Raw genomic sequence first — 17,453 nt, 5'->3', positions numbered from 1 at the left:
CATCACTTTGCAGCTATGACTAGGCTTTTAGCCATCCAACACGGCATGCACCGATCCAGGCACCTACTTTTTCGGTCTTTCCTACTCCACGCCCTACTCGCGGTACATAAGGGCAGTAGTTTAGAGTGGGAGTAATGCAGGCGCCCACCAGACGATGTTCTAAAGAACCACATAACGCTCACTGGGACGCATCCACCACAGACTATCGGCGGCACTACGTAAATACAGCCGCTGGGCTCACCACGAACCCGTCTGCATCTGTGTGGTTACAACTCACCAGTGATCCGAAAATACCTGCTAGATCGCTAATAAATCGAAGTGTTACGGAATATGTATAGGTGCAATAGGCATCCTCCGAATTGCATGACTCGGGACTTGCCAGTCGAGGGTGCACGCCGCACAGCAGCGAATTGCCGCTAACATAGAATCGCAAGTCATAATTCTCATAGTATTCTCCAGTCAACTTCCATGTGCATCGACCCGAGGAAAAACGATGCATATCTCAATCAGTTGTTTCTTGTACCAATTCGGCCTCGTGCTCACTGCTAAGACACCGGTGCGACGGTTTTCGAAGGCGCTACCTCCGTTGCATTTCATGTTTGAAAGAAAAAACAATTGCACTTTTTATTTATTATTTTTAAAAAAAAAAATTTATTAACTTCATGACATGCCTCTCTGATTTCTAGTCGAACTTCATTCCTTGGTTCGTCGATTTAGCTGCAGCAACAATTTTATTCTAACTTGACCCCGATATACCGTGTGCATCGATTGGAATTGTACGACAAAACAGCACCATTACTTGCGTACCATAGCATGTATGAAGCTGTGGGGGATGAATCCTTCCAGAAAACTGCAGCCAGACTCTCTTCAGATCGAAGAAAGAGAGCGCGACTTAGAGAGCGTGCAGTAGCGTGGTCTAGGCGTGACCGCGTTGGGTCGCTACTGTGGTAGGGTCTTCACGATGGACCGAACCAATCACTTGAGCCATGAGTACCATAGTATTTTCCGTCCTGGAACATGCCAGCCGGCGTTTCCCTTTGGACGACGATCCTACACTTCTTTCATTGTGGATGGGCATGACGGCGTGGTGTATTACAAACATGTCCTCGCGCTCTGGCGATCCCATCCATGGCTGGACTGGCCCCTAGCTGTTCCAAACAAACCCCATCTGCAGGAGCCCACTAAATAACCCGCCTCTTCGCCGACGAAGACGTCAAGAGGGTTTTCCCCCATGCACGCTACCATCGGGTTCATAGGATTGGATCGCTGATGAGTGTCCAAGGCCAAGGATCGCAAAGCGTATTAAAGAGAAGCCACACACGCATACGCTGATCACCTATTATCAGTCATGGAAGAAGTCCTCTCTGCTCCTAAAACCCCCGCGCCGCGGCACTACCGCGCTTTTCTGTCCCGATGATGTAGCGTCCTGCAACAACCCCAAGCTCCTAGGGATAGATTTTTTCATCCCATGATGCAATGATGCCCAAAGTCCAGTCCATAGAGTTTTCGAGAAGCTGGCAAGATGGAACACATCGAAGCGGGCGAGCCAAGCTCGCAAAGCCGAACCAGTCACTTCTAGCCTGTATCATTTTGCGGCTTGTGCATGCCGTTTTAGGCCTTGCTTTTCATGTCAGAGATCTGCGCAATAGCCGTGGGCTCCCCTTGCGATTCGTCCCCAACTGTGACACAGGCGTGCAGAATCTGTCAGAGGATTTCAGCCTGCCGTCACTTGTTTGCAATGCAGCCAGTCCACATGCATAGCCCCTCACACTCGGGTAGTGAGGGGAACCTTGGGGCTAGATCTTGATCATGCAGATATCAGATCGGGCTTGGTCGCTTGAATTGCATCGAGCATTGTGAAGCTATTCACAACCTCAATCGCGCAAAATCTCGATTGTGATTGCATACACAACCATGATGCACTTGAACATGGCTGAGAAACCCTCATAGAGTCAACAATAGAAACCTCAAAGAATGACCTTTTCACTGGTACAAGATGCCGGGAATAGTATCAAAACTGTAAAGGGCCTTTTTGCCGTGAAGACAATCTGACAGAACGAATACTATTTATGTTCAACGTTCACAACGCTGTACTTCAAGTGATGGCCTGTATGATTTCGGTATTCCCAGTCTTCAAAGGTGCTGTCCAGAGGGCCCCGTGCCAGTGGCCATCGCAAGACGACATGTTCGCCCAGAATTGGCGTCGAGAGCGTCTTCCTCCCGAGGCCGTGTTCGTCGCTGCGCCGGATATCTTGCATGGGATACTGGTTGCAAATAGTGTGTCCTGAATCGTCCATCAGCGGCAGGATCTGGCATAGAAGAAGAATTTGTTACAGAATGATTCCGAGACTGCTTTCGAACTTGTAATGATTGGTAAACGACGGCTTGATATCGTCTGCGCAGTTCCAAAGCGCATTATGAAGGCCAATCCCTCTTGAAAATGCAGGTATTCAACATTGTATCAACTGCGATCCTTCGGCGGCTAAGAAGCTCCTGGGCGCTTAACCGTTTAACAGAGCGTATGCTGCTTCCTTAAGCGAATAGCTGTTGTTTATCTTTATCTTTATTTTTATTTTTATTTGGGGGGTTTTTTCTTCTTCAAATGAAAACCTACATCGTTTCCGCGTTGTTCTCACGAGACATCGCTTTAAATACGTTTCTGGCGCGGACACAAATCAGCACTTGACGTAGACAACTACGAGACAAGAGGATGGCTTCTTGCGCCGAAGGTTATGTCACATGCCTCAACAAACCGAGCGGCATACCATCAGCATTTGTCCCACTTGTTGAAATACCAGATTCTTTCTGCTGTCAGTCGGATACTGAATGCGAATGGCTCGCCGAGAACACGACGTTGTTGTGTTGCCCGTCGGGTGGCGATTGCAACCTAATCGCCCCAATCTCTTGTGATCTGACACTACAAAACTCTGCAAATAATCCCGAAGCCCTCATCAAAACATTGCTTTTGGCTGGGAGTCTTCCTGAGTGCGAAGAAAAGTGCTGTCCGTGGGGATATGGGTGCGACAGCGCGCAGAATTGCGGCATCGGTCTCAACGATACCGCAGTACGTGCAGCTATAAGTCTGGAGGCGTCCAGAACGGGCACGGAGATAACCCCATCAGGAACACCCACACAGTCAGCTAAGGCATCAGCAACAGCACCTACGGGTATCACGACGCCGATCCTCAGTTCAGATGTCCCCGCTCGGAGTTCTTCCACGTCCGCTTTGACGTCGAACTCATCAGCAGCCGAGGCTTCCAGCCCAGTGACGGCAGAGACAAAGGCCATGATCGCCGCAGCTGTTTTGGGTGGCCTGCTGGCCATACTGCTCGTTATGGCATCGATTTTCATCCTTCGTCGGAAACATGGCAGAAAATTAAAAACCAAGCGTGCGTCCCAACGTCAGTTCATGAAGGCAGAGCTGGATGCTGATGGAGAGCTCCGGCCGCGCCATGCATTCCACATGCTTTCTTCGGATCGCGGGCCGGCAGAGCTGCCTGCGACTCCCTTGAAGAGCCACATGGCGACTCCGGTCTGCGCGGAGTTGGAAGCGAGAGATGCAGCGGGCGAAGGAAAGTCGTGGCGACGAGAAACATGCCGCGTTCATAAGGGAACTTGAAAACGTGGGCCAGACCGGGATCGAAAAAGGAAATTAAATTGACTACCACAACTCTAAACACCAAACCGTCCACTGTTGTCCCGTTACATGTCAGCTGGTTAGTGTCCTTCTCTTTTTGCTACTGCCTGTTTCTATCTGCTAGACCTTGATACCATGAGCATTCCTCCTATGACGCCAGAGGTTATCCCGCCTTGTGAAGCCTTCGACGAAGAATTTGCACGTACTGAATTCGCAGTGGAACAGGTTGTCCGGTGCAGCTGCGCTGGCGTCTCTGTGCTTCTTGCACCGAAGATGACGCTGAAGGTCTCGCTGACAGTGCGTCGCATACGTACAGTCGGAATGATGGCACTTGAAACGCTTGGCGTGCGGACCGCGGTCTTCTTCGGAGATGCTCGTGGTTGGATGATCGAAGTAGAGGTCCTCCTGTGGGAGGGCAAGTTCTGTCGCGTCGGACGCGGAAGATTGGGACTCTGCTTCTGACCATGAGAGCACGTCAAGATCCAGCTCTGGAGGTGGTATCGTGTGTGGTGGTATCGACCTTAAGAGGCTGTTATTCTCGGGAATAAAGAACGGACCCCATTCCACATCCGTTCCACCGAGGAGTAGGTCTTGGTGTATCTGGTTGCGTTGAGAACCAACCATGTATGGTGCGTGTTGCGGGATACGGGCGACATGATTCTAGTCGAACTAAGTCAACGGTTCGGGTAGGAGGCAAGATTGCAAGAAAAGAGAAGGTCTTACGGTGGGCTCAGTTGGAAGCCTCGTGCGAAGGTAATCATCCAAAATGTTGCTGGAACAAGGATCGTCCTGTTGTTTTTGTTGCAAGTCCCATGGAGTTGCATGGATGGAATGTTCATAGAGAATTGGTGGTGCAAAGCCTGGCCCGCTTGGGACACTCCAAGTATCTGAAGAAGCATTGGATGTACGGTTACAGATATTTGGACTATGGACTGTACTGAGCGGTAGCCAGCCATCCTATAGTAATATCAGCACGCCGAAGAGATGATTGGCGGGAGAAGTACTAGACGGGAACACCCACCAAACCCGGAGTCATGTCATTAGTATGAACACATTGATCTTGGGACTGGTGAGTGCGAATGCTCTGTTGCAACATGGAATTGTTCGCACAAGCGGTGCTCCCGCAGCGCCATGGCACTCTTGCCTATGTTGGCCGGTGTTGTACGCACCAGCCCCCCTGAAGACGAGATCAGATGGTCGGGCGAGACATCATAGCACTGTAAACCATGAAAATCACGGTATCCCCGTCTTTGCCACGGTAAAGACAATACTTCGTTGCCGGAAGTATGGTCATATCCATGACAGGAGCAAGAGCAAGAGAATGAATACAAGCCTTGGGGCATTTGAGATTATATAACTGAGTCATTGATGCACAAGTACATCAAAATGTTCAAGAAAATAATACGGGGGATGACGAGTTTCATGGTAAATCATACTTAGGCATGGCAGAAATATATCAGAAGGACGACGTGCTACAGAGACAAGCTGAAGCAGGACAACTGCCATGGACAACACAAATCGTTACTCCGAAGTCCTTGCTTCGGCCTCTCAATTAGACTACTGAGAATAGTAAGAATCGGTCTCTAGTTCAAATCGATTTATAGTTTGAATTGGTCTATAGTAGGTATTGTTTTGTATGTGTGAGGGACGATGGGAAAAAGTCTGTGACCAAGTAGGAGATTTGAAAACTTTAGACGCGGACAGAGAACGGAATTTAAATTACCGTGGATGACAGGTAGACCGGTTCAGACGCCGGGCCTCTCCCAGAATCAAATGTATGCGTGTCATTACGCCTCCACCAAAAGCATAGCCTCCTGTACAGAGGCGTAGTGAGATGCCACGGAAGCCAGAACTTGATTGGACAACCGGGTTTACGCATCTACTGAGATGCAGAAAGAGAGCCAATCACGAAGCGTTTCAACCAATAATCGATGGGAGGCCGAGTAAGGCTGCGAAGAGTCCAGCGCAACATGGCATACCCCGGAGCCTCACGGCGTCACCACGTTGTAACAGAGGCCACCGAAACAAGGCGGCCACAGCTCAGCCCTCGATACAGCCCAGGAGGCCGCTGCGGTGGAATATCGGGGCTGGCCCAGTTGACCGAAGATATCGAGGAGGCCGAGCCGGGTGGCTCTCGATTGCGACCGCAAATCGCGGGAGGCAGCGTGGCTGAAGATCACGCTATCGAGTCCTCCCAACAGGTGCGCCCGATCGAATCTTTCGAAACGGCAAGTCAAACTGTCCGCCTTAATTGTTGGCCTTGGAGGCTGTACAGGCAGACACGGGGCTCATCAAAGAGGCCATGGGGGACCACGCTACAGGAGGGTACACAAGATACGCAATGAGTTGCTATTCGACCAAGAACTTACGACTTCGCTTCCTATGTTCCAGCCTCTATACTACCATGAATTAACGCATTGGACATCGCGTTGGCGACGGGGATTTCACGCCATGTATTGATTCGGAACACCCGATCTTAACCAGCAATAATATATTGAACCAATTTTGACGAATTCTGGCCGCATCCCAACGGATGGTCAACTCCTACCGAAGCTTCAGGGGTCTAGGACTATCTTTTCGATAGAGGCTGGCTAGTCTCCAGGTGCTAAGATTTCTAAACGCGTGATGAGGACAGAATCGCGAGCAACGGCACCGTCTCAGTGTTCCATTTTGCGGGAGGCCCAGTGAAGTTGCCGTTCGCGACCTTTGCAAGGAGCGGACAGAACACGGCCATAGAAGTACCGCTCGTTGCAAATGCTGATGATCACTTCGAAAGAGATAAGATATTACTAGGTTACCACTTTACTGGAAAGGAAAAAGGATATCCCAATATGAGCGTACGACATTCGGTCGTAGGCCTTTACGACGGGGCCGTCTTTAATAGTTTGTTCCTGTCTGGACGCTTTAAACATTCCAACACCATTATACGCCATGTAGACCCATGTAATTTTGCGTCGTCTACCATCAAGATACAAAAACATCCATATAGTCATGGCCAAACGTGTTTGTCGTCTGTGGTGGCACCTGTCGTCTCAGCCAGGGTAGCACGCGAACGCGGATCTCGACATCCCCTATCGTCTTTTACTCACAAGGCTTGGCTCGGTTCTGCTACACCGCAGCATATCTATATTCATGACTGTGCTCCAGAAACGGACTCCAATGAACAAGGGACGCGCACAAAGTGATTGCACGGAGCGCTGGGTCGTCGGGCAATTGCCCGCCACAAGAGTATTGCAATTAGAAGTTTTGCTGCCTGCTGAAGATGAATGCCGGATGCATTGTTCTCGGACGTTGAGGAAAAAAGCCTGGGGCACTGTTACATCATTGATGTGATGCGAGTGGACTTCATTGCGCTTTGAGACCATGAACCGGACGATTTCGTAGACAACCTCTACGGCGCGTTTAAGGTGGAGAAAGGTATACCTTACGACCCTGAAGTGTTCTGAAAGACATGAATCTCCGGCACTTGCCAGCTAGATAGTCCCTGAGGTTGCGGATAAGATTGATTTCTGGAATAATCATCAAGGTCTCAAGCCGCCCCGATGCTTGCTGGTTCGTTCATTCCCCAAGACTGCCGGGCGAATTCTGGGTTGATTGAATCTCGTTATTTTACCGTCTAGCTGAGTATGTCATCCAGGAGTTGGGCTACCCATACACCTATGCCGTTTTTAGTCATTGGTCACGCTTTGTCGCCCTGCGCTCCACAGGTTGAGCGAGGATGCGCGAAACTTATCTACTAAACCTTGAATCTTTGGCAGGGGCTCTCTTCATGTTGGAATTCTTCACACTCTTTAGCAAGGCCAGGGCTTGAAATCATACAAGATCGGGGTTTACTGTTGGCACTACGAGGACGAGAGAAGAGCACACGGGCAAGCATCAAAGCCCCAGGACTGATTTGCTTCGGACATAGAACGCCGTGGTGCGAGAGGCAAGCGGCCGAGACAAACATTAGGCCCGATAGTTTTTAACACACATGGGATGGGATATTATGATGATACCGTTTATTTTGAAACCCACGCACTTCGCGACGAATCAAGCATGGCTTTTAATGTCAATATAAAAGACTGTTTCCCCACCACCATTCAAGTTCGTCATGTGCGACAGATGTCGAGATGATACTCTAGAAACGCCGGAACCGTTGAAACCCCCCTGAACGCCTCTCTAGTGTACAGTACAAACCGACTCAACGTTTGGCGAGCAAGATTCAATCAAGTTGAAACCCTACAGGTAGCGAGAAAACAACCTAACAGCGGTACTCCTTTCGACCGGCTCACGTAAGCAAGCCAGTAATCAATTGCTTGCTCAAGCTTGCGTCTCAACCATTTCCTTGCTGGCAACTTCATACACCTTGCGCATATCTTGCAAATGAAGTGAAGAAGTTGACAATAGCTGGAACCACTGCTTGCTCCGCCCATAACTGTCGAATGTACAGATATGGATTCGGTATGCATCTTTTGCTTGCTGTTCTGTTGTGGTTTAAAACTCCTAATCTGTTTTTGGTGATGTTCTCGGATATGACGATTCGAGGCCTTGCGCTGTTGGTATCGTCTCGTGCAGCCTACACAATATGACAGGAGTGTAGCTGAGCTCTACCCTCTGCTTGCTGCTTTGCTTTACTTCCTGTCTGCTCCGATATCGATTCGTCTCCTCGTGATTCCAAGGTTTTAGTGTTTTGGCCCTGTGATAGAATTTTTGCTTTTCCTGCTCCTGCTGATTTACAAGCACTCTGTGGGCTTGATCAATAAGATGTACATGACCACCACTGCGTAATCGATGCTTAATAGGCATGAGGCCCTACATCTTGCTGTATGGCACGATTGCGGCATCGATGGTAGGCGGTTGGCGATGTGCGGTTTCCGCCTCAGGACCCCACCTTGCCTGCCATTCATTCTCCTTGGCTACTGCCTCATCGAAAGCCGTGCGGCATTCAGGAGGCAATAGATCTTTGATTTCGTCGGGTATAGCGCCGAGGCCATGAAATGGTGCCAAGAAGTCGGGCGCATTGTAGTTCTGCTGGTATGCAGCGCTGGACATACTAGCAGGGGGCGTCTCCATGATCGTATCAATGACCTTGAAGTTACGCGGTATTACTGGGTTGATGGGCGGGAAAACTTTGCTGTTGGTGGCCGCAGGAGAATGATGGACTTGCTCAACGCGCGCATGGGTTGGCTGCATGCTGGCAGGGATTTGGAGAACATTAGTATGAATATCATAAACGCCGGCGTTGTTGTGACGACGGATGGCGCCAATCTCGGCATTGAATTGGCTAGGGAATGGTCAGTATAACGAAAAGCAATTCTTGTTTGAAGGAGAGTGACCTACGCAGAGGCACGAGCATGCTCAAGTTGCCAATTGGTGTCTGTGAGAGGGACGCGCTTCTTCTTGACCTCGACCTTCCCGTTGACAACAGGGACGGTTGGCCCGCTGGTGTGGTAGACAGCACTTGCACCGTGCCATGCAACATACTGGTTCTTGTTGTACACATCGCCCTCGACGAATCTGTCATTGGGATCGGCAATTTCGCCCTCAACAGCACCCTCTGCCCGGCGAGCGGCCACCTCATAATCGTCAATGATGCGCCGGCCACCGACGATGATGCCGGCACCGAACTCGCGGAAAACGGAGCGGGCAGTGACGATACCTATCGACCGACCCTTGTATGAATGGGGGATGATCTCGCGCTCAATCATATCGCGTTTCTCGTCGTCGTCGACGATGATCTTGTAAAGACGCTTGTGCTTGGTAAAAAAGAGATAGGAATCTCGGAAACCGACGCACCGCGCAGGCTCGGTTGACAACATGTAGAGTCTGTCGCCGCGGCCCTGGACGGTGAAAGTACGGCATCGGTAGTCGCGCCCGTCCTTCAGGTTGCCGAGCTTGTCGACCTTGGTCTCACCCTCGGGATCTTCTGGTAAGGCAAGCTCGTCGTCCACGATGTCGGCCATGGTGCCGTCTGCATCGATGGCTTGCTGAGTGGGCTTGAAGGACTGGCCCTTGCGACCACCACGTCCTCGCCAGCCACCCCGACCGCGGCGTCGAGGGGTCTCGTTGGGATCCCGGTTGGGAGGTTCAATGGGGAGGGTGTCCCAATCGGCAGGTCTGTTCTTGGGGGGGCGACCAAGACGTCTTCGTCTTATGACAGGTTGTGGGGGAGGTGATGGGGACTTGGGAGAAGCCGCGTCCGAGTCGGGGTCCTCCTTCTCTTCTTCTTCCTCTTGAGGCTCAGCGTCGGAGCCATCGTCGTTGTCCTCGGGCTCTGGCTGAGCTTCGGCGTCGGATGCGTCTACATCGACGTCGGGCATGGCCTCGTCCTCGAGGTCATCGAATGTGCGAGGGGTGCTCTCTGGGTGGGTTGTTTAGCGACTGGCAGATGTGTTGGGAACGGATGCGAAACGAGACGAGACGACGCGACGCGAGGTGTTGCGCCAGGGCGGTCGCAAGACAAGGGAGGCGCAAACGGTGGAAACAAGGAGACAGGCGGGATGAGGTCCTTACCTAGCTTTTCAGCAGCGCGCTTGGCGGCCGCGCGACCTGAGCGACGGCCAGGCATGTTGGGTCGTGAGGTGTTGCGGATTTGATGCGACTTATGCGTATGCGTATCCAGCGGACGAGATTGGCGATGCCACTTTTTGGTGTAGTCTGCTGTAGTGGTGTGAGTTGCAGTGACAGACCTGCAATTGAGGGTGGGCTATGGAGAACTGGACACTAACGCGGCCAGGCTAGAGCTAGAGCTAGTCTAGCCTAGGTTAGTACTAGCCTTAGGTTAGTCTAATCAGAGAGAGCTCTTGCTGCCAGCTGCTTGCGCTGATGCGACTGCTAACTACTATCCAACCTACCTCAGGTTAGTCTAGCTTAATAATATTTGTTGTGTTGGATTAGTCCAACCGTAAGTCTATTGCTAACCTTGGGTTCTCGGCGAGCCACAAATTCCGACGCAGGTGCGATCAGATCTCGTCTTAACTTTGATTCTTGTGACGTTGGTCAAGTTAAAACCTGCGCCCTTGCAGCATGCGCAGAGTTCAATGTTTTGTTCAGTTAGTCTAACCTAGCTTTGACGTTAGTCTACTGAGTTTAGAGAGAGCGCACGGGCTCCAGTTCTTTTTGGCCAAAACATTGAAAGGGTAACTACAGTACAGTGTCTATATGTAGGAATTCAATCTCGTCTGTACTACGCCGCCATCCCAAGTGCTGCAGCTATCGATAACCAAGCTACGTGCCTGGTCATTTGTATTTGTGACATTTGCCTCGAAGCAGAATTTAGAAAATTTGAATAAAAAATAAACTAGAATTTCCCAGTCTGTGCTATCTGTAGTCTGCACCTACAGTACGTACAGTGTGCACTACTTACAGTGTCATGGCCTGGGCATATAGTAACCTCTCCCCCCTGCCGTTATACCGTCTCTTCCTGACCATCAATCTTCACACTCCAAGGTCATTGATGTTGGCAAACGTCTACGTCACAAAGCCATCCCTAGATTTCACAGTAGATTGCCTATCCTATGGAGCCCAATCTCGGCCACCATGTGTTGCTGTACACCCATCGCAACCATCTTGAATTACCCACATCGTTCTCCATCTCCGAACCGAGACATTTCGAAACTCGTTCTCGTTCATCTACGCACATGCTAACGATTACCACCTCGCTATACAACTTTCTCAACGATGACTCGTGATACCAACCAGTTTGGGAGGCCAACCAAGAAAACTCCTTTTGAAGAATGTAAAATGCATCGCTTAAGTATCTGAAGGGTGGGTCTTCCGGATTTGGTGCCAGTTGCACCAACCAACATCAAGTTGTGCCAACTACATTCCCCCGCCAGCTTCAAGCTGTGGCAGCTCTGACCTGCACTAGATTTGACCCCAGAAGCTCACAAATCCGATATACCACTACAAAGCTGGCGTTCGTGGCCGCTATGTGCGGCTCGAACTCGGGGTTATTGGCATCGACTTCCCACCAGAGTTGTAGCCGTGACTCGACAGACCATCACAGAGTTTGTGTTGGTTCAGATATCAGGGGGAGGCGTCGAAGGCAACCTGAAGTCTTTCCTGACTCAGAATCCTATAGCCTTCCCCATTCGTTTGAGGACCGGCCACCAGCTTCAGTACGCTCAATTCTGATATGAGGCGCAGCACAAATGTCAGCCATTCGCTCTACTCAGCCGAGCCGAGATGAGTGTCTCAGACCTTGGAATGTTCACGTCCATCTCGACCCCTTTCGTGAGCTGCTAGTGCGCTGTCAAGCACGTGTGGGTGTAAGCCTCGAACCCTTCAAACTTACCAGAAATGGGATTCCTACATCTGGCTGAGTAGTCCCATGACTACGTGCCGCGGATAATCGGGCCTCCTAACTATTGAACGGGCTGGCCAGCAACATGCGTAGCACAGGGGTTTGCCTACCCCCAGCCCAACACGTTGATGCTGACTCGTAGTTCTTAATAAAGTTGTTATATAACCAACGATCGTCTCTGGTTACTGGTAGGAATGACACCAGCATCTCCATCCAGACTTTCACAATGCTGACAACCTCGTTGACATTGCTGACCGCATGCCTTGCCCTGCCCGAGATAGCACACGCAGGCTTCATCCTTGGCTCCCAGTCCAATATTGCCGTTTACTATGGTCAAAACTCATTGGGGAAGAAAGGCTCTCAACAACGTTTGAGCGCTTATTGTTCCGGTTAGTCGCCCAAGGGTTGCGCCTGGCAGCAATCATGCTAACGCCCAAGCAGACTCCAAGTTCAATATCATCCCATTGGCCTTCATGAATGGCATCTCGACACCCATCACAAATTTCGCCAATGCTGGAGACAACTGCACTGTATATAGTGGTACTCAGTTGTTAAATTGCCCACAGCTGGAGTATGTCTGTCCACGCCAAAATCAACCATGAACCATGAAAAGCTAACCATGATCACTCACAGACAGGACATCATATTATGTCAAAACACCTATCAAAAGACAATCATTCTCTCGCTAGGTGGTGCAACCTACAGCGAAGGTGGCTTTTCCTCACCAACTGCCGCGCAGACCGCGGCGGCGAACGTATGGGATCTGTTCGGGCCGAACAATGGTGCTGCCAACCGTCCCTTCGGATCTGCTGTCGTGGACGGCTTTGACTTTGACTTCGAAGCTAGTACGCAGAACGCTGCACCCTTCGCACAAAAGCTGCGGGATCTGATGGACGCCGCTCATAACAAGAAGTATTACCTGACGGCGGCACCACAATGCCCATACCCAGACTTGGCGCAAGAAGAAATACTACTCAATGTCAAATTAGATTTTGTCATGGTACAGTTCTATAATAACTACTGCGGCGCTTTATCATTCGATACAGACGTTGTAACCCAGGACAACTTCAATATGGAAAGGTGGGATACGTGGGCCAGATCAACGAGCAAAAATGACAAAGTGAAGATCTTGCTGGGCGTTCCGGCGAACACGGGTGCTGGAGCAGGATATCTAAGCGCCACTGAATTGACGCCTGTGATCAATTACTGCAAGCAGTTCAGCAGTTTCGGCGGGGTCATGATGTGGGATATGAGCCAAATGGTAGCAAATGTCGGTTTTCTTGATGGCGTATACGCTGCGCTATCTAGGGCCGCCGCCTCAGGCTCAACCATCATTCAAGTAGGGTCTTCATCCTCAACAACCGCGAACTCCGGGTCAGTGGTTACGTCTACAACGAGACGAACAACCACGACAACAACTACCAGAGCACCTGGCGCTTCAACGTCGACAAGCACCTCGAGGTTGATCGCCTCTACCAACTCGCCGGAACAGCCAAGCACGTTACCAGGCACTTCAGGAATATGTAACTGTCCACTCCAAACGATCGTCACAGTGACCGCAACAGTCTTCACGACGTCTGCACCTACAGCACTGACAAATACGAGTACAGCGAGGACGTCGACCACACCAGCCACATCAACTACCTCAAGTGTATCCACGAGGACGACGGCAACGTCTGTTTCGCAAGCATCCGCCGCGGGTACAGTCGCAGCGGTCAACCAGTGGCAGCAATGCGGTGGCAGGGGATACACTGGGCCGACACAATGCAGGGCTCCATACAAGTGTGTATCTGCCAGTGAATGGTGGGCAGATTGCCGATGAAGTTAGGCGAGGTTCACGTCGAAAGGATGTTTTTTTCTTCTTTTCTTTTTTCGTTTACATCGGAGTTTCACCGTGATGCATCATATGTAACATATTTTTTAGCACATTTCTAGCATATACAAGCGGAGCAGGCTCGGCTTTCGGAGTCATCATTCTTTGTCCAGTTTTACATTTCAATGGTATCACATCATCGACGCCCCCGTTTCGTCTTTGTCCCTCAACCCCAATGTCAACTCCAAGAACTTCGTGTCTTTCATGGGGCTGTTGTAATAAGGCTCCACCTCCACGAACCCCAATTTCCCATACAGGGCCCTGGCGCTTCCCATATTCGCCAGCGTGTCCAGCCTCGCCCTCTCGTACCCCAGCTGCCTCGCCTGCTCCAGCGCCCGCAACGCCAGTGCCTTGCCGAGCCCGGCCCCCCTGCCAAGGGGCGAGACGTAGAGGCGCTTCATCTCGCAGACCTTGGGCTCGAGAGGCCGGAGTGCGACGCAGCCGATCGCCTGTCCAGTGGTGCGCGAGCGTGCCAGCAGCAGACATCCGGTGGGAGGGCTGTATTTTCCTGGTAGGCTGGAGACCTCGGTGGCGAAGTCCTGGAAACTGAGGTCGATTTTCAGCGAGGCCACGTACTCGTGGAAGAGGGCGACAATGTCGTGGAGATCGGCTGGTGTGTTTACGGGTGTGATTGTGCACGCGCTTTCATCGCCGTTCGGCTGTCCTGTGGCGGATGGTTTAGTTTCCATTGTCGGGTTTGTTGGAGCTGTTGTTTGGCCCGGAGATCGTATATCTCTCGGAGTGCGCGGACGACGAGTATCGCTGTTGGCAGCAATGCTACCAGGGGCAATAGAGACTGAGACGGAAACCACGGATCCATTCGTTCGTTTGTGAAAGGATGCAAGGTATTATGATCAATTACGCTGCTATGATCAACTCATCCGACACTAAATGAGAACGGTCTTGGATTCGGCTGTTAAATCTCGCGTAGGGACTGTTACGGAAAGGAGGTCACACTCATGAAGTAGCGAACGGGCGTTCTATACGACTTGAAGCGCGCCCTATGATCGCATACGGTAACCCCACAAGAGTCATTGACCGGTAACGGGGTTTTTGTGCCAATAGCACAGTCATCAGCCGAGTCGGCGTGCGAAATGAGTATTTTGCTTCAAACTGAAGTTCTATGGCAAGGGATAGGCCATATCAGGAGGAAATTATGATTGTTCTTACCCTATAAAATATAACACATTTGTTGGCATCACAGCCGGTGTGTAAAAAAGCGGGTAGCCCGGACGCTTCTCTGGGTAGCGACCCACTGCAAGCACCCCACGCCGAACATGCCGACCACGCCGAGACCTCAACTTCCGACCTGTCTTAAGCGTATAACACTCCGATGCCTGCTGTTCCACAGATGTCTGGACTTTTTACCGTCGAATCAATGCATCAGAGAGCACGGTGTACATGAAACTACTTTAGACCAGACAATGATCTTCTCTCGGTATTTGCCGCTCGCCATTTTCGCCAGTGTAGGCGTCTTGAGCGCCTCTCCAACACGCCTCCGATTGACAGCGCTCATATCAGACAAGAACCAAGACGCCGCATTCGAGTGCTGGGAGATAGACACCCCGTTCGCAGACTACCCAACGGTAGGCACCGCCGTCACGGGCCTTGCGGATGTTTCCAATATCTCATACGTGGTGCTCCCTCCCAGATCCGCCGAGGGCCTCCATAAACCACCCCATCCAATGTGAGACCCAGTGCGCTTTGGAGGTACAGTACGTTGGCGCAGAATGACCGAATTCATACAGGTTCTTTGTCCTCGTTTCGGGAGCAGCGCACATCACCTTGCCGGGTGGCGACGATGAGTTGTGGATCGGAAACGGAGAGGATGGCGTCATCATCGCTATGGATACTCAAGGGGTCGGTCATTACACCGATTACCCATCGGACCAGCCGTCGGTGGCTCTCCAGATTCCGTTCAAGGAGGGTGTGCCACCGAAACATCGTGTCGCCAATCAGGGGCCATGTATTTTGGCAAAATTAATCCTTGAAAATGAAGTATTAGACGAACAGCGTCAGGCTGAGCTCAGATGAGACCCCCTGCCGGTTGCTGGGGAACGACGGTGTTTAATAATAATACTTGCGGTAGTCCTGTAATGCTGAGCCCCTTGCATGTGATCAGCACATGACTCTGGCACAGATCGAGAGAACCACCAGCACTTGACGCCTTACGAGACGCAGCAGTTTTTGTAAACATCGACTTAGACCTTATCATTGCAGAAACCATCATAACGCACGGTTTTTTTTCCGAGTTGGATACATCTCCCTTGTTTGATTTGACAACCGACACTCGGGGTGCTGATACTAGGATATGGTTGATTAACACCACATCACTCTCGCAGAGGTAACATATACTTACCATCCAGGCTCGTATAACATCCTGGGGGGGGGGGGTTGTTTTGTTTTGAAAGGTACAAGCGAATGTTCTCACCCGAAGAATCTAGCGCCGACAACGTCATTAGTAACTCTTTGCGATCTCCTTTGCTGCATTCGTCGAACTCGTCTATCAGGATAAATGATTTTTGCGGGGTGGGCATCAAGTTGCAAAGTAGCTCGACGACTTTGCAAGTAGATGACAAGACTATCTTTTGTAATACATTCACCATCTCTCGCTCTCGATATTCGTTCCGTCAAGCCTTTATAAGAGATCTAAGAATAACATCGGCATCTAAAGACTTGCTATCACCTGACTAAGCAAAGAAGGAGGTAGTGAAAGCTTAAGGGCTATAGGATTTTAAAATATGTTGGATAGCGCTAGCTCCGTACACTGTGATTTATAGGTGCCTTTAGTATCCAATTCCGGTGAGACATACGTGGCAATGGTTTTGCCTAACCTAACTACTAATACTTAGACTTTATAGACCGTTCATAAATTGATATGAAAACTCACTTTGGCTAGAACACTAAAAGACAGAACAATCCCTATCAAGCCATTCTTACAATTACGGCGTCTTATATATCCATCTTGTAGTATTACCATACCGTTTTCGACAACTCTGCTTGAATACTCTCAAATGATCGTATGTAGAGAGGGATTCTAAGATCTATGTCCTCCGTTTACATGTATAGCTTAGCATTAGATATAAGGAAATTGGGCGCACTTACGTGATTTTCGCTCATCACTCTATATTTGCATATCCTGAAACTTACCCAAGCCGTAATCTGCGCGTAAGAGGAAGCTTCTTATTGCAGACCTATTATTTAATGCTTCTTATCGTTCTTTTGCCCAAAGCTACTAGTCCTGGGCGTCGGCTTACGCTTTAGCAAGATTCATTTCGTCCTTAACCATAGTATTACACCTCTGAATTTTGTTCAAATCGGGCTCAAATTCCGTGTCAAATGATGTTCGAAGAGCTTTGTAAAGCTGGTTATGCTCTTACCCGTATTAGATAAAACTCTAGACGTAGGAATTAGGCATATATACAAGGACGTTGAATTACCTCTACGAGATGTTTCTACGAGATGTTTTTAGTAGTAGACGATTAATGCATAAAACTCGTCTACCGACTTCCGTAGCTTTGTAACGTTGGAATATAATATTTAATGTTCAGAAAACAGTGGACACAAGTTGCCTAGCCTGATAAAGAGATTTGAAGTCGCCTCGAAGTATGACGTGAAGTTCACAATAATCTAAGCAACACAATTATTAGGGTACT

General features: G+C 50.1%; 6 protein-coding genes across 6 annotated transcripts; 3 read left to right on the top strand and 3 right to left on the bottom strand.

The window, feature by feature from the left end:
* Positions 1 to 2,710: 2,710 nt before the first annotated feature.
* BKA67DRAFT_541237 (uncharacterized protein) lies at positions 2,711 to 3,619 on the top strand (the record flags this gene model as incomplete). Its single annotated transcript, XM_046100897.1, has 1 exon — positions 2,711 to 3,619. The coding sequence occupies one exon, from the start codon at positions 2,711 to 2,713 to the stop codon at positions 3,617 to 3,619; it is 909 nt and encodes a 302-aa protein (XP_045952778.1).
* Positions 3,555 to 4,471, bottom strand: BKA67DRAFT_97634 (uncharacterized protein). The gene has a single exon (XM_046109581.1). It carries the CDS (start codon positions 4,259 to 4,261, stop codon positions 3,758 to 3,760), a length of 504 nt encoding a protein of 167 aa, XP_045952777.1. The 5' UTR covers positions 4,262 to 4,471; the 3' UTR covers positions 3,555 to 3,757.
* A 3,788-nt stretch (positions 4,472 to 8,259) lies between these two features.
* On the bottom strand, positions 8,260 to 10,191 carry BKA67DRAFT_97604 (chromatin remodelling complex Rsc7/Swp82 subunit-domain-containing protein). The gene is made up of 2 exons (XM_046109580.1): positions 8,960 to 10,191; positions 8,260 to 8,903 (listed from the first exon to the last, which is right to left on the bottom strand). Exons 1-2 carry the CDS (start codon positions 9,937 to 9,939, stop codon positions 8,432 to 8,434), a joined length of 1,452 nt encoding a protein of 483 aa, XP_045952776.1. The 5' UTR covers positions 9,940 to 10,191; the 3' UTR covers positions 8,260 to 8,431.
* Positions 10,192 to 11,955: 1,764 nt separating this feature from the next.
* Positions 11,956 to 13,837, top strand: BKA67DRAFT_97518 (glycoside hydrolase superfamily). The gene is made up of 3 exons (XM_046109579.1): positions 11,956 to 12,313; positions 12,366 to 12,495; positions 12,558 to 13,837. The coding sequence occupies exons 1-3, from the start codon at positions 12,151 to 12,153 to the stop codon at positions 13,744 to 13,746; spliced, it is 1,482 nt and encodes a 493-aa protein (XP_045952775.1). The 5' UTR covers positions 11,956 to 12,150; the 3' UTR covers positions 13,747 to 13,837.
* Positions 13,838 to 13,928: 91 nt separating this feature from the next.
* On the bottom strand, positions 13,929 to 14,486 carry BKA67DRAFT_526380 (GCN5-like N-acetyltransferase; the record flags this gene model as incomplete). The annotated part of the gene is made up of 1 exon (XM_046098747.1): positions 13,929 to 14,486. One exon carries the CDS (start codon positions 14,484 to 14,486, stop codon positions 13,929 to 13,931), a length of 558 nt encoding a protein of 185 aa, XP_045952774.1.
* A 588-nt stretch (positions 14,487 to 15,074) lies between these two features.
* On the top strand, positions 15,075 to 15,831 carry BKA67DRAFT_541233 (uncharacterized protein; the record flags this gene model as incomplete). Its single annotated transcript, XM_046100896.1, has 2 exons — positions 15,075 to 15,484; positions 15,546 to 15,831. 2 exons carry the CDS (start codon positions 15,075 to 15,077, stop codon positions 15,829 to 15,831), a joined length of 696 nt encoding a protein of 231 aa, XP_045952773.1.
* Positions 15,832 to 17,453: the final 1,622 nt, after the last annotated feature.

This window comes from Truncatella angustata (assembly GCF_020726525.1).
Source record: "Truncatella angustata strain MPI-SDFR-AT-0073 chromosome Unknown BKA67scaffold_10, whole genome shotgun sequence".
Taxonomy (NCBI): Eukaryota; Fungi; Ascomycota; class Sordariomycetes; order Amphisphaeriales; family Sporocadaceae; genus Truncatella; species Truncatella angustata.
This window is presented reverse-complemented; position numbering and strand designations above follow the sequence as displayed.

Coding starts and splice junctions, on each gene's coding strand:
- BKA67DRAFT_97634 (XM_046109581.1), bottom strand. CDS start 4,261: ATGGTTGGTTCTCAACGCAACCAGATACACCAAGACCTACTCCTCGGT.
- BKA67DRAFT_97604 (XM_046109580.1), bottom strand. CDS start 9,939: ATGCCCGACGTCGATGTAGACGCATCCGACGCCGAAGCTCAGCCAGAG. Junction 8,904..8,959: donor GAGCATGCTCGTGCCTCTGC/GTAGGTCACTCT, acceptor ACCATTCCCTAG/CCAATTCAATGCCGAGATTG.
- BKA67DRAFT_97518 (XM_046109579.1), top strand. CDS start 12,151: ATGCTGACAACCTCGTTGACATTGCTGACCGCATGCCTTGCCCTGCCC. Junction 12,314..12,365: donor TTTGAGCGCTTATTGTTCCG/GTTAGTCGCCCA, acceptor ACGCCCAAGCAG/ACTCCAAGTTCAATATCATC. Junction 12,496..12,557: donor TTAAATTGCCCACAGCTGGA/GTATGTCTGTCC, acceptor GATCACTCACAG/ACAGGACATCATATTATGTC.